The 12,810-nt window shown below is 37.4% G+C and overlaps 2 protein-coding genes across 3 annotated transcripts in view; one reads left to right on the forward strand and one right to left on the reverse strand.

The window, feature by feature from the left end:
• Nucleotides 1-12,810, forward strand: part of LOC101407706 (rho GTPase-activating protein 6) — a 251,028-nt gene that overhangs the window by 113,395 nt on the left and 124,823 nt on the right. The gene's annotated exons all lie outside the window — the stretch shown is intronic.
• AMELX (amelogenin X-linked) lies at nucleotides 5,141-9,284 on the reverse strand. Its single transcript, XM_087427340.1, has 5 exons — nucleotides 9,231-9,284; nucleotides 7,271-7,318; nucleotides 5,961-6,002; nucleotides 5,853-5,897; nucleotides 5,141-5,581 (listed from the first exon to the last, which is right to left on the reverse strand). The coding sequence occupies exons 1-5, from the start codon at nucleotides 9,282-9,284 to the stop codon at nucleotides 5,141-5,143; spliced, it is 630 nt and encodes a 209-aa protein (XP_087283466.1).

The following is a 12,810-nucleotide window of genomic DNA, read 5'->3' on the forward strand; positions in this document are numbered from 1 at the left end:
TTTTCATTTTGTGTGAAGTTTGGAGAGGAGGTGGTCAACTTGACATTGCTTGTAAATAAAATGATCAACTTTGCCTTTTTTTCTTGATAGAATTTTATATTGGAAGAAGTGTAACGTGTCTTGGTGATGATAACTGATAAGGATAGCCATATAGTCTCTAAATGATTAGAATGGAGAGAAGTTTTATTTCAAATTTCAAGTTGCTCAATGTCTCCACGTGTGTCCTTTTGCCAATTGATTAAATTGGCCCACATCAATTGATTAAAATTGGTATATGTCTCCACGTGTGTTCTTTTACTACAGATAAACTCAGTGGGCATGTGTGCATGTGTGTGTATGTGTGCGTGTGTGAACCCACTTGTCTTATGTTGTGCTGTTGGTTTGAACCACAAAATAGAGAAGAATGTAAATATTTTCTGATGTTTACAGGCAGTTAACCACTCTCATAGATTGACAAAAGCTTGTGTTTCTTTCTTTTATCTTTCCATCAGCTTAAACTTTGGCCTATTCCCAATGAAGCCCTAGGTCAAGGCCTTCTTTCTACCTCCAGTGTGGATGTGGCTGGTAGAGGTCTAAAAATAAATGGCCTTTCCTTTGGAACTAAAATAGTTTCTATTACAAGCAGAAAAATTAATTTAGTTCAACTCTGGATTCGTCTGTTTTACAAGAAAACTAGAGGGGAAACCATTTTGGTGTGTGTGGTTCAACCTGAGGGAGAGAAGGGCACTTCTACCGTTTTTAGAAATAATGTTCATCTCTTCTTTGTTGTTTTATTGTATTGCTAATTTTTGCTCCTCCTAAAGCCTATAGCTCTTTTCCCTTTCCCCTCGGTCAAAATACTTCTCTGAAAAATCAAGTACTTGTGAACTGATTTCTACTGAGAATTTACCTGAAGGGGACCCACTAAGATCCAAAGCTCACGTCAACCAGAACTGAAGGAAGGAGGTGTGTCTGGGTTGAAGTAGAAGAAAGGGAGAACAAACTTTTAAAAAGTCAAATTTGTTTCTGATTACAGAAGTAATTAATGTTTATTGTGAAAAAGTTGGATCATTGTACAAACAGCTACGACTCCTGGTTTTTTTCTATGCACATTTATGTGTATGTGTTTAAATTATTTACATGTTATGGTCGTGTGTAATATTAATCTTTAATATACAGTCTTGGTCTTAAATTTTAGTTTATCACATTTTATCCACTAACAAATTTTCTTCTATAGCATACTTTTTTATCACAGTACTCCTTCAAATAGATATAAGAAAATTTAAGTGAGGTCCAAATTCTCACTGGTATATAATGCTGTAATCAACATCTTTGCACATATCTTTCCATGCATTTTCATGACACTCTTAGGGTAATTCCTAGACATGTATTTGCACCTCAGGAAAAATTATGCATGTTGAAGCCCTCACCAACAAAGAGTGAATGAGAACAGAGAAGATTTCAAATTTACTAGTGACATGGGAGTGGTTGTGATGAGATGAGAGTTTCATTGAGGTGGTTTACTCAACTTCATCTGCCTCTTTAGCTTAATTTCAAAGACATAGCACAGCTTTGTAAATAATCTACTTTTGCTTTTTTACTGATTTGACAAAATAATTCTCCTTAGTCCTAGCCATATAAGCTTTACATTGTTGGAGAGACACTTTGCTGGCATGACATAAATGATGGGGGTCCTGATGTTGATGTCATGACCCACTTATCAGTTATGACCCCAATTGAAAAGCACTAGCATAGAAATAGAGTGTGTCATCCATCTAGAGGTAGATGTTCCCAGGGTTGGTTAATTCAGGGGCACAATGATGCCACCAAGGACCTAGGGGGCTTTCCATCTTTTCAGTTGCCCCTCCTGATCACAAGATGGTAGACACAGCTCCAGGCATCACATCCTGAAACAAATAGATCCTCAAACAAGAGGACAGAACAGCACTTTTTCCTAGCATGCATATATATGTATATATTTTTTTTAATTAGAGGGTAATCTTCTCCCCCAAAAGCTCCTCCTCTCCTAGTAGACTTCCCTTTTAGTCTCATTCATTGTTCAGGTTCCACCACAACCCATCCCTAAACCAATCACTGGCAAGGGGAGTAGAGGCCATATTTGGTATGGATATGGTGTGTTATGGTAATCGACACCATAATTGGCATGGAGGACTGAACATTCCCTGGGACAGGGGAGGGGGCTCATCTCTCCTAAGCTCATGGAAAGCCAGATGCTGAGATTAACTCCAGCTCTGCCAACAAGGAATGAGTGGTGAGGAAAGCTGTTGGACAGCTAGCTATTGATGTCTGCCATATTTGTCAGGGCATTTTGACTATACATCTGTCATAGTGTTGATACAATGAGGCCTTCTCTTATCATTATTTGTGAGCTTATTTTATACCTTTGATAGATTCTAGATTTCTTAAGGATGGGGACTTACTATTTTTACCAGGACATGGAATAGTGCCTTGCCCTAGAGCGTGATTAATAAATATTTACTAAATTGATTAGAATTGGGCCATGTCAATTGATTAAACCTTTCTTACTTTTTTATTGAATTTAAAGTCTTTAAAATCAAGTTATTTGTTTGAATATCAACATCCTCCCAGTAAAGTTATGTTTATTCATTCCAGAAAATGATTAATCTAGTCATAAAGGTACTAGAATAAAATTACTGCGGGTGCTGTGTAATATAAACCCTAAAAAGACTGTTTACAATTCTGTGTGGGTGTAGGAGGAAAAAAAGGATTCAAATATAAATATGAGTGGGAAAGAAAACTTGTATCGAGTCCATTTTATGCATCTGTTAACATTTCGAAGATTATTCGGTAAAATTTATCATCTTAAAGATTATGAAGTGAAAGAAATGACTTGCATATAAAATCACTGTGATTCTCTATTTGAAGCTCCATTTAATAAAAGTTTTCTTAGGAAAACTAATTACCTCAACAATCTAAAATTCGGTACCTTATTATACATATCACATAATTTCATTAAAAAATCATTTTCAGTAGAATGAGATTAAAAGACCAGATTTTGATTACTAATGTGGTGTGAAATATAAAGCCAGTGTTCCAAGTCTTAATTTGTTTTGTAGTGTAAACATTTCTCAAGAGCTTATCTTTTTCGATGTAAAGAATTCTTCATATAAACTTCCCTTCATCTGGTTCAAGTTCAGTGACTGTACACATTCATAATTTTTCACTTTACCAACTATTATAACTATTGTATAAACTTCCGTTTTTTAAAGATTTGAGATAGTATAATTAAAATTTTTCTAAAAAGAAATATAGTCCTCATTTGCCTGCAGAATGTTCAATTTGTAGGTGTAATGAGCAGTTCCTATCTTATTCAAGAATAACCATTTATAATATATTCTTTCAAGTGACGTGAAATTTTAAGTTTAATTCAACACAAAGAGGTGAATGATTTTTAAAAACATTTTATTGTTTGCTAATGGTACTTATTTTTAGTTACAGAATTTACTAAGTAAAGTGATGGTAGGCACAAATCATTGTGTTCTTGTGTCATTCTGAAAGCAACTAGAGTATCTGCTTCAGTTCTCTTCTCATTTTCTGATCTTTTAATCCTGAAAAAAATAGCAAAAGGAACAATTAAAAGAATTTACAAATATTCCTAGTGAGTACCATTTACAATAATACATATGTCTTCAGTTTTGCCAAAACAACGTACAACCATTTAAGTTGGACTCTATAATTTTCAAAGTTTCTTTGTTATCTCATTGTCATTAGACATGAAGTATCCACGACGGAGACTCCTGCCTTCAGGACACTTAAAACTATTATTAATAACAAAATAACAATTGCTACCTTTTATTGAATACATCTTACATGCCAGGCTCTGAGTCCGTCACTTTATTTTATTTTCCATAAAACACCTCTAAGAAGTCATCAATATTTATTCTCTAATTTTGCACAGGATTAAAGAGTTCAAACTACCTGCCTGAAGTCGCCTTTCCATAAATAGCTCTGGCAAGCTGGGAACACGTTATACAGTTCATGGCCTTAATTATTAATAAAGAGACAAACAAATGCATTTTCTATACAAAGAGGGAACATGTACCTTCGGCTAGAATAATCAACTCTGGGCACCAGGGTATTTGGGATACAATCAAATTTCAAAAATTCTCTCCCATATTCTCTACAAATATGCTCATAATTGTGAGGCTATATATTGTGTATATTATCATTTTTATTGGGAAACTATGGTATTTGTACTTGGACAGAAGCTTGAAAATTATCTGATTTAGTCACTTTCTCTCATTTTAAAGAAGGGAAAACATCCATAAATTTTAAGTAACTTGTACAATACCATCTCCTCTTTGGGAGCAAAGCCAGAACTGGAACCCAGGTATCCTGGCTCCCCAGCCAGGCCATTTCCACGTCACCCCTTACTACTTCACAGTAGAAAATCATCAATGGTGTTTGTAACTTGGAATTACATTTGGATACATACCTATAGTAGAATTACATAATCTCATATACACAGAAGTAAGGGTTTATGGATATGGATAAGGGTCATTTATTTTATTGACTATTTCCCACTCATTTGGAAGAGCTTTCCGTAATGGAAGAAAATTTTATGCTTAATTGTGAAAACTTCTTGCTAAAGGCTTAATCTATAGAATCCCAGCACTGAAAAGGAATGTAATAGTCTGTCTAGTTTAGCTTCTTCCAAGTTAGGTTAAAAACTACTTTAGACAGGTAATCTTCCTTTAGGTCCTTAAAGAGATTTTCCACTTACTTTTTGTAGCCTGTTCAAATATTTGCATCCTCTCACTCTCAAAAGTTACCCTTTTATATCTTCAGTGCAATTCTAGCCTATTCTTGCTAGTCAAACCCTTGAAAGACAAGAACTGATATTCCCTTATACTGTTGTCCTTAAAATTAGTGAGTTTCAATAATATATATTCTGGTAGGAATTCAAAATAATCGTACAATTTAAACCCACCATAAAAGCTATGGTCTTAATTACTAAGCCATGTAGATAAACTCATTTATAGTAAAAAGTTACAATACATGCTTGTACTAATAGAGTCATTGACCTGTAGCTACTGAAACTCTAGACCCGGATTGTTTAACAACTTAGAACTCTGAGGGCCAATTTTGCCTTACCATTTTCACGGGTGTTGTAGTGACTTCAAGGTATACTCACCACTTCCTCCCGCTTGGTCTTGTCTGTTGCTGGCCAAGCTTCCAGAGGCAGGTCAGGAAGCATAGGGGGCAGGGGCTGCAAGGGGAATATCGGAGGCAGAGGTGGCTGTGGCGGCAGGGGGTGGATGGGGTGCACAGGAGGCTGAGGCTGGATGGGCTGGTGAGGCTGCGGCTGGACGGGCTGGGGCTGGAAGGGCTGCTGGGCAGGCGGAGGGAAGTTTGGCTGGTGGTGTTGGGTTGGAACCATGGAGTGATGGCCAGGAACTGGCATCATTGGTTGCTGGGGGACCACGGGCTGCTGAGCTGACACCATGGGGATGTGGTGATGAGGCTGCAGGGCGTGATTTGAGGGGTTCTGCTGGGACAGCACGGGGACGATTTGGTGGTGCAGCCATCCACCCATGGGTTCGTAACCATAGGAAGTGTACTGGTGAGAAACAAAGAGTCAGGTTTACCATTGGCTCCATTGACTTCCAACCGGAGAAGTAGCAATGTTTTCTTTGTTATTATGACAATATGAGTATTTATTCATTTTTTCCTGTGCAAGAATTTCTAACTGTGTACACAGATATGACCTTTTACAAACTACATTTCCTATTAATGTCTGCATGTGGCATATATATATGGTATTTTACTTAAAAGGGAATTGAAATGCATGATTAATATTGTAAGGGAATAAAGAATAAAATTCTACATACCGGGGGCCTTATCATGCTCTGGTACCACTTCACAGGGGTAAGCACCTTAAGAGAAAGAGACATTAGAATACGTTTGTTTTAATTTAGTTACATGAAATATAGACTCGCTAATGCAGTCCCATCAATATTGATAACCTGATCATGTGAGTTCTATGGAAGAAAGAAGGTAGACATTTATCAGGTGCTTTCTGTGTAGTCAGGCACTATGTTACATCGATCACACACATTTTTCAAGTTTTCTCACATACTCTGAGGCAAGTATCATCACCCTCACTTTTACAGACAAGGTCATAAAGAGGTTCATGAACTTGACTGAAGTTACAAAAGTAGTCATTCTGTTTAATTCCACAGCTTCTGCTCTTTGCAAGAGCAAAACAAAACAGAAAAATTATTGTGACATAACATTAATTATATCCTTTTTTGATTTGATGTCACAATGACAAAATAAAGGAGGCAGAAACACTGTCCCTCATCCTAGAAACATAGGTTTTCTGGTCAAATATGTCAACCTTTTAAGGTTTAACAGAAAATCTTGCCTCAAATTCTTATTTAAATTTTTCCTCTGTTTGTATGAGTAAACAGACTCACAGACTGTCATCTGAATCTATGAAAGAAGTAATAGTTTCATTCCTTTTCATTCCTTACATAACAGTATATACTTGGTTAACCTCAGGTCCGGGGACTGCTTCAGTAACAGCATTTGAAATCAATACAACAAACAATTACTAACCTTGCTCAAGTAATACTTGAGCAAGTATCTTTTATATTCCTTAACTATTTTGCTCCCCAAACAATATTTTGAAGTGTGGGTATTATAATTATTTCCCTTCTCCAGATGAGGAAACCAAAGTTCTAGAGAGAAAATGATTTGCCCAAGGTCACATGGTTAGTATGGGGTTGAGGAGAGCCTGAAACCCGGTTTACAGAAATCTCATGCTTTCCATTGCTCTGCAGAATGTCTCATAGACCACTTCTTCACTAATCTTTCAGTAAATGCAAATGAGGGAGACACATAGATTGTGAACATCTTAGAAGCAAGAGTTTTCTAGCTGGAAAGCATCTTAAATAACATCTTACCTGATCCCCACATTTTATGGGCTGGGATAGAACAAAGCTGTTCAGCCAGAGTTCGCTTTCTGCCCTACCATGCAGCCCCCCTGAGTGGTAGGTAGTTCATGATGGGTAATTTTATAGCCATGTAAGGAGGAGAGACTGAGTCAGAGAGGCCAGGTAGGAGTGTGCTGGGGCAATGCAGGCTTGAGGCGACCCCTCAGGGCTTACACCAGGAAGCTGGTAGTGGGAACTGAAAAAGTGGGACTGAAAAACATCTTGAATGAAGAATCAACACACTATTCTTTACAGAGCCCAGGGCAGTGTTAACTCAAACAATGGTCAAAATTAGTAAAGAGAAAAATTACCTCATAGCTGAAGTTGATATAACCAGGGTGCCCAGGATGAGGTGGTAGCTTTTATAGGGAGGGGGAAAGGAGAAGAAAAAGAAAGAGGGAGAGTGAGAGGGAGGGAGGGAGAGAGAGAGAGAGAGAGAGAGAGAGAGGAAGAGATTAAGTCAATATGCAATTGTTCACATTAAGAGAGACTGAAGCTACTTTAAAAAATCCATATAGTGCAAATATATTTGAGATCTACTTTTAGTTTGAACATGTACGCTGTGTAGGAGAGGAGCTCTCTTATTTTAAAGAGGTCCAGAACAACTAAATGACTTTCCCAGGAGTTGTAGTCTTATGGTGGGAGACCTGGAAGTAGAAACCAGCACACGTTTATCCTCCAGTGATCTTCAGACACCCCTCCATCCATGTTGCTAATTAATCCAACTCTATCCCACTCACCATTTTACTTCTTGATGAAATTCACTCCATGTTGGGAAGAGAATTATGTTTCTCTTAAACACTTATGAAATACCAACAAGAAGAGAATTGTCTCACAAACCTTCCTTTACAGATCATGAGGTGGATAAGTGCTTAAGTAGCAAAGAGACTCCTCATAATTGTCATGCAAAGTAAATAAAACAACAATAAAAGAAACAACTACATGTGAATTATTGATGAATGTGAGAACAAGATGGATGCAGTGGAAACGTAATCCCGTGGAAAATGAAAGAGTTGATTTATGAAGTTTAGGCCAATTCTTTTTGATAGTCTGTCAATGTTTTTATGGCAGAAAAATTGAAAAGTTCAAAATAAAAAAAAACCCAGATAGTTATCTAAACCAGGACCGTCTGTCCTTTCAAAAGTGGAGGCCAAGTGACTGATGCCTACATTGTGGAATTCTGGTTGGCCCTGGAGCGGGGGAGAGGGAGGAGAGAGAATCATGCAAAATATCTCCCTCAGATATCGAGCTAATTAAGGCTCTATTCTTTTTAAATGCTCATGTTTCATTAAAGATTTTATTTGCCATCATCTGAGTGTGAATTATTTTAGTCAGGTAACTGCCTTTTCTATACCTTCTTGATATAAGCCCTGAGAGAGTAGGGGTGTTGAGTGGAGGAGTGGAGAAGGGGCTGAATTTGTAATGCAGGGACCTAGGGGACTAGGGATTGCCACAATGCAGGATTTTAGGAAGGCAGAGCATAGAATCTGGGTCTTGTGGGTGAGAGAGGAAGAGAGGAGGCAAGTATATGCAAGCTTTGCTGGCTTCTGGTTGTATCAACTGTTCCTTATGCCACTGTAAAGCAGACGGATCCTGCTTTGCCTGCACGTGATCTAAGCTCTCTGACCTTAGGCACCTCTGTCTAGAGAGAATGGGTCATACTTCCTGGTCCTTGGTCTATTTGAGTGTAAAATATATCCATAGATATTGGGCATAGGTAGAATTCTGGACAACCACATGGAAGTCATGTGCTTAGCAGATGCACCCAAAGGGATGAGGCCTCTGATAACAGGAGATTGTTCAAGAAGGGAATTCATAACACAAAAATCTTACCCTCTAAAGGGCAACAGCAGTGGAGTTTGAAGGGCAGAAAGAGATTTGGACACTTGTGAGAAATAGAGTTTTAGAGAAAACGGGCATTTTTGTAGTATTTGCCTAAGGCTGATTAAGTACTTTCTCTGGAGGTCTTTCAAGGGTTCCTTCTAAAAGTTTGCTCCATCTAGAGATGGGCGATGATATTTGCAAGCTAATTGTTTCAACAGAATCTCCTGGGGTGCTTGTTAAAATGCAGAGTCCTAGGCCCCATCCCAGCTGTACTGAATCAGAATCTTTGGTGAAGGCATCTGAGAATCTATTTTTTTATAACAAGCTCTTCAAACAGAGATGTTTGAAGACATCTGATCTTGTACTGTCTTAAACACTAAAGTTTACTAACCGTGGGGCAGATTTTTATTTCCAAGCTTGTGAAATTGGACATTGATTTATACTCACGGGCATAGCAAAGGCTGCTCCCAGGAGGCTGGCAAACAAAATCCAGGTCCCCATCTCTTGATGGCCCTGAAATATAAGTCAACATCCACTTTTCGTATCTATTCTCAAATATGGACATAATTAATGCACCATAAAACCCACATAATCCACATTAGTTTGTTGCTGGTAAAATGGGTGGGACCATTCTTTGTGAGGTTACTTCATTCATATGTGATTTCCAATTCTCAGCCCATTTTGTTGTTTCTGGAGTCACAATAGTGATAAAGATGCTTTTCATTTAGGTTGAGGGCTGAACAAGTTGTAGGGCCGTGAATAATCCATCATTACATGATTTTTGAATGCCATTTTCCTATACCTGTACAGCCTGTAGACACATAGAGGCTAAATGCAGCTTATAATTCATGAATAAAAGAACAGAGTTGGCTCTAAAAGTTGAGGAGATCATCAAGGTGCACAGTGTTTTATACTTTTAGAACCAGGAGGCACAGAAATGTTCTTTTGTACAGTCCACCTGGGCATTGCTACTGTTAAAAACAAAGACTAACCATTTAAGAAAAGACATTAAGTAATTTGCCAAAATAGAGTAAGGAAGGAGTGGAGTTTAGTTCCAGGTGTTCTGAGTGGTAGAACTTCAGGCAAGACCCTCAGGTAACATCTCTGAGCTCTAGAGGTGGAGCAAAAGATGTACTTGAACAGAAAGGAGAGGACAGTGCTAATATTTTGTTATTATTCCATGAATTTTGAATGACTTCTACTTAAAAGATTCTATATTTAGTCAATGGCATCTTCTTTTTATTTGACACTGCACTATAATTATTCCACAAATAAGACCCTTGGGACGTGAAGCAAAACATATCATCCTCAAATACACACATTGCTTTGTGGTGCAAATTATTGACTAACTTTGAAAACCATCAGAAGAAAGACCTTAAATTTGGCATAGGAAGTGAATATCATGTGTAGTAATGCTGGCTATGAAAAGTACACTGACATTTTCTACCTCCTAAATCTATTTTTTTAAAGGCTGGATTAATGAGAGAAAACATTTAGTTGATGGTTCTATTTGATGTAATTAAATAAAATGTTTTTCAAAGCAGTGGATCACAGCCTGAGAAAGAATTATTTTATTTTAATTGATAAGTAATTACAATAAATATTTTGCTGTTAAAATTGGCCCTGAAAAGTGCTTTGGGAGTCTGGAACTAAAATTTAAAGAAATATAGAAGAACACTCTGCTGCATTAGAAAGTAAAGGAATTTATTTAAGCAGTCAGAGTCTAATTTAATTATGGACAAACTGAAGAAGTAACTCAATATTGACAGCATAAAGTATTAGAAATACAGAATACATTTGCATCCTTTGAACATGAAATGCAGAGAAATAAGCACAATTAAAAAGATACCAAATTATGAATAAAATCCACATACCTTTGAGTATATGTATTCAGAGTAAGTTTCTGTCTGAAACTCAGGGATGCTTGATCCTTTAGATTTTTTCCAACTAAGAGCTCAATTTATATCATTCATGGCATCAAGAACAACCAATCAGGTTTCTCAAGGAAAAATGTGTTGAGTATAACTCAAAATCCCTGTATCATGAATTTTTAGAAGCTGTGATCAAACATAAGGCTGTATGTTGTGATTAGTGCATATAGACTCTTTCATTAAGGACAATAATGGGTTTAACAGGCAAAAAATTTCATCAGGCTGTTTTTAAGTCAGCAAGTAAGTTGACTGCCCATGCTGATATATTCAAATTTACTTTTAAGAAGCAGCTATGTCATTGTCTGTTCCCTGGTTCTAGCAAACATAACATTGTTCTTTACAAAAAAAAAAAAAAGTTAGATGGTTGAGTTTCTCTAGTGTAATCAAGACATCCCCTAGGGTTCCCCAGCCCTTTCTGATCAGGATAAATTGATTCAACCCCCCATTCTGGTAAAACCCCAAAGCTCTTCCCAATATTTCTCTGAAGGATTGTAATTTCAAGGTCACCACTGCTCTATTTTCTGCTTCCATTGTAGGTATTTTCTCTGTTCCCTGTGGCTATTCCTTTATCACCATTCTGGTGTCCATCAAAAGAGGGGACAAAGTTCCTTCTCTTTGGTTCCATCCTGCAACCCATCTGCCATCCAAGCAACTGTGAATTCAAGGTTATCAAAGTAGCAAAATTTTTGCTGAAGATCTGAAGGACAGGGGAAGGAACATATCACACACCAGACCACACACGTAGAAATGTATGTTGATCCTTGCAAACAAATATGTATCACAGGGGATATTGCCCTGGCTCCCCCATCCCACACTGCAACTCAGCCTCTCTCGGTATGATGGCCCTTCCTTGCCCACATCCTTCTGGCCCAGTCCTACTTTCTCTTATAAGCAAATCCAAATTCCTCTCTCTTTCTTTTTCAGAGCCTCTTAACTGTCCTTTAGTTGCATTGTCCCCATGTTCTCAGCAGCCTCTCTTTTGCCTAAATAACAACAACCAAAGCCCTTCTCTAAGAAGACCTCTGATCTAGCTGTTTAAATGCATTAAGTCTTTTACTCTTCTACCTTAGTAAAGCATATGGATTTTTTCTTTTATTCTAGAATCTGATCAATTAAAAATCGAATCTGTAACTAGTGATGAGGTAGCTGATGAGCTGTCTACCAATATTAGATCAATAAAGGAAATACTGAATACATACCCAGATACTATTGGTGGTACAGCAGGATCTCTTTGACTACATAAGTAATACTTTTCAAGTTTGTACATGTATGTATATTTTTATATAGATGCTCCACATTGGCTGAATTAAATTCAAGGAGAAAATATCCATGAAAGGCAATGTAGTATTATTAAGAGTTAGAGCTTAGACTTATACGGGTCCTGACCCCAGCTTCACCAAGGGTAGAGGGCCCATTGACAAGATATTTAGCCTATCTAAGGCTCAGTTTCCTCATCAGTAAAATAGGGATAATAATTGAACCTACCTAAGAGGATTAGTGTGAAAACTAAATAAGAGACATCTCTGGAGGAAATGGAAAGTTATTTATCACCCTCTCCAACCCCATTACTTGGCATACAGTAAATATTTAAAAAATCATAATAAATAAGATTCTAAGAAGGTCTTTTGGGATAAATCAGTAGGAAATAAATAACCATCATGAAGAAAGGTACATCTTTCCGTCAGAGAAAGAGAGAGACATTGCAAAGAATAAAGTGAAAGGTTATAACAGGCAAAATGTAGGAATGAAAGTGAACATAGAATATGCCTCTAAAAGCAAATTGTGTCCAGGGTTTGAATTTATTTATGAATATATTTATTGATGAATTGTATATCAGAAGCAAGAAGGATTCCCTTTTAAGGAAGTTGCAAAATAGATTTTAGGAGAATTGGCATCAGCTTACTTGGAGGAGGAGTGGGTGGGGATGTGCGCAGCAAGTTGGTAAGGGAGAGTAGGAGGGAAAGGAAGGAAAATGTAGACCACATTATATTCTTTTTCAATCTTTTCCCCCATTTTATTTAATTATATACACTGGAGTGCCTAAGAAGATTCAGGATAGGGGGGCCAGCCCCGTGGCTTAGCAGTTAAGTGCGCGT

The sequence above is a fragment of the Ceratotherium simum genome, chromosome X (genome assembly GCF_057802395.1).
Source record: "Ceratotherium simum simum isolate JZ-2026a chromosome X, ASM5780239v1, whole genome shotgun sequence".
Classification (NCBI taxonomy): domain Eukaryota; kingdom Metazoa; phylum Chordata; class Mammalia; order Perissodactyla; family Rhinocerotidae; genus Ceratotherium; species Ceratotherium simum.

What these genes read in the sequence shown, in the direction of transcription:
- AMELX (XM_087427340.1), bottom strand. Translation starts at nt 9,284, where the DNA reads ATGGGGACCTGGATTTTGTTTGCCAGCCTCCTGGGAGCAGCCTTTGCT. An exon ending in ATATTGATGGGACTGCATTA is followed by an intron (nt 5,898 to 5,960) that starts GCGAGTCTATAT and finishes CTTTCTCTTAAG; the next exon opens with GTGCTTACCCCTGTGAAGTG. An exon ending in AGAGCATGATAAGGCCCCCG is followed by an intron (nt 5,582 to 5,852) that starts GTATGTAGAATT and finishes GTTTCTCACCAG; the next exon opens with TACACTTCCTATGGTTACGA.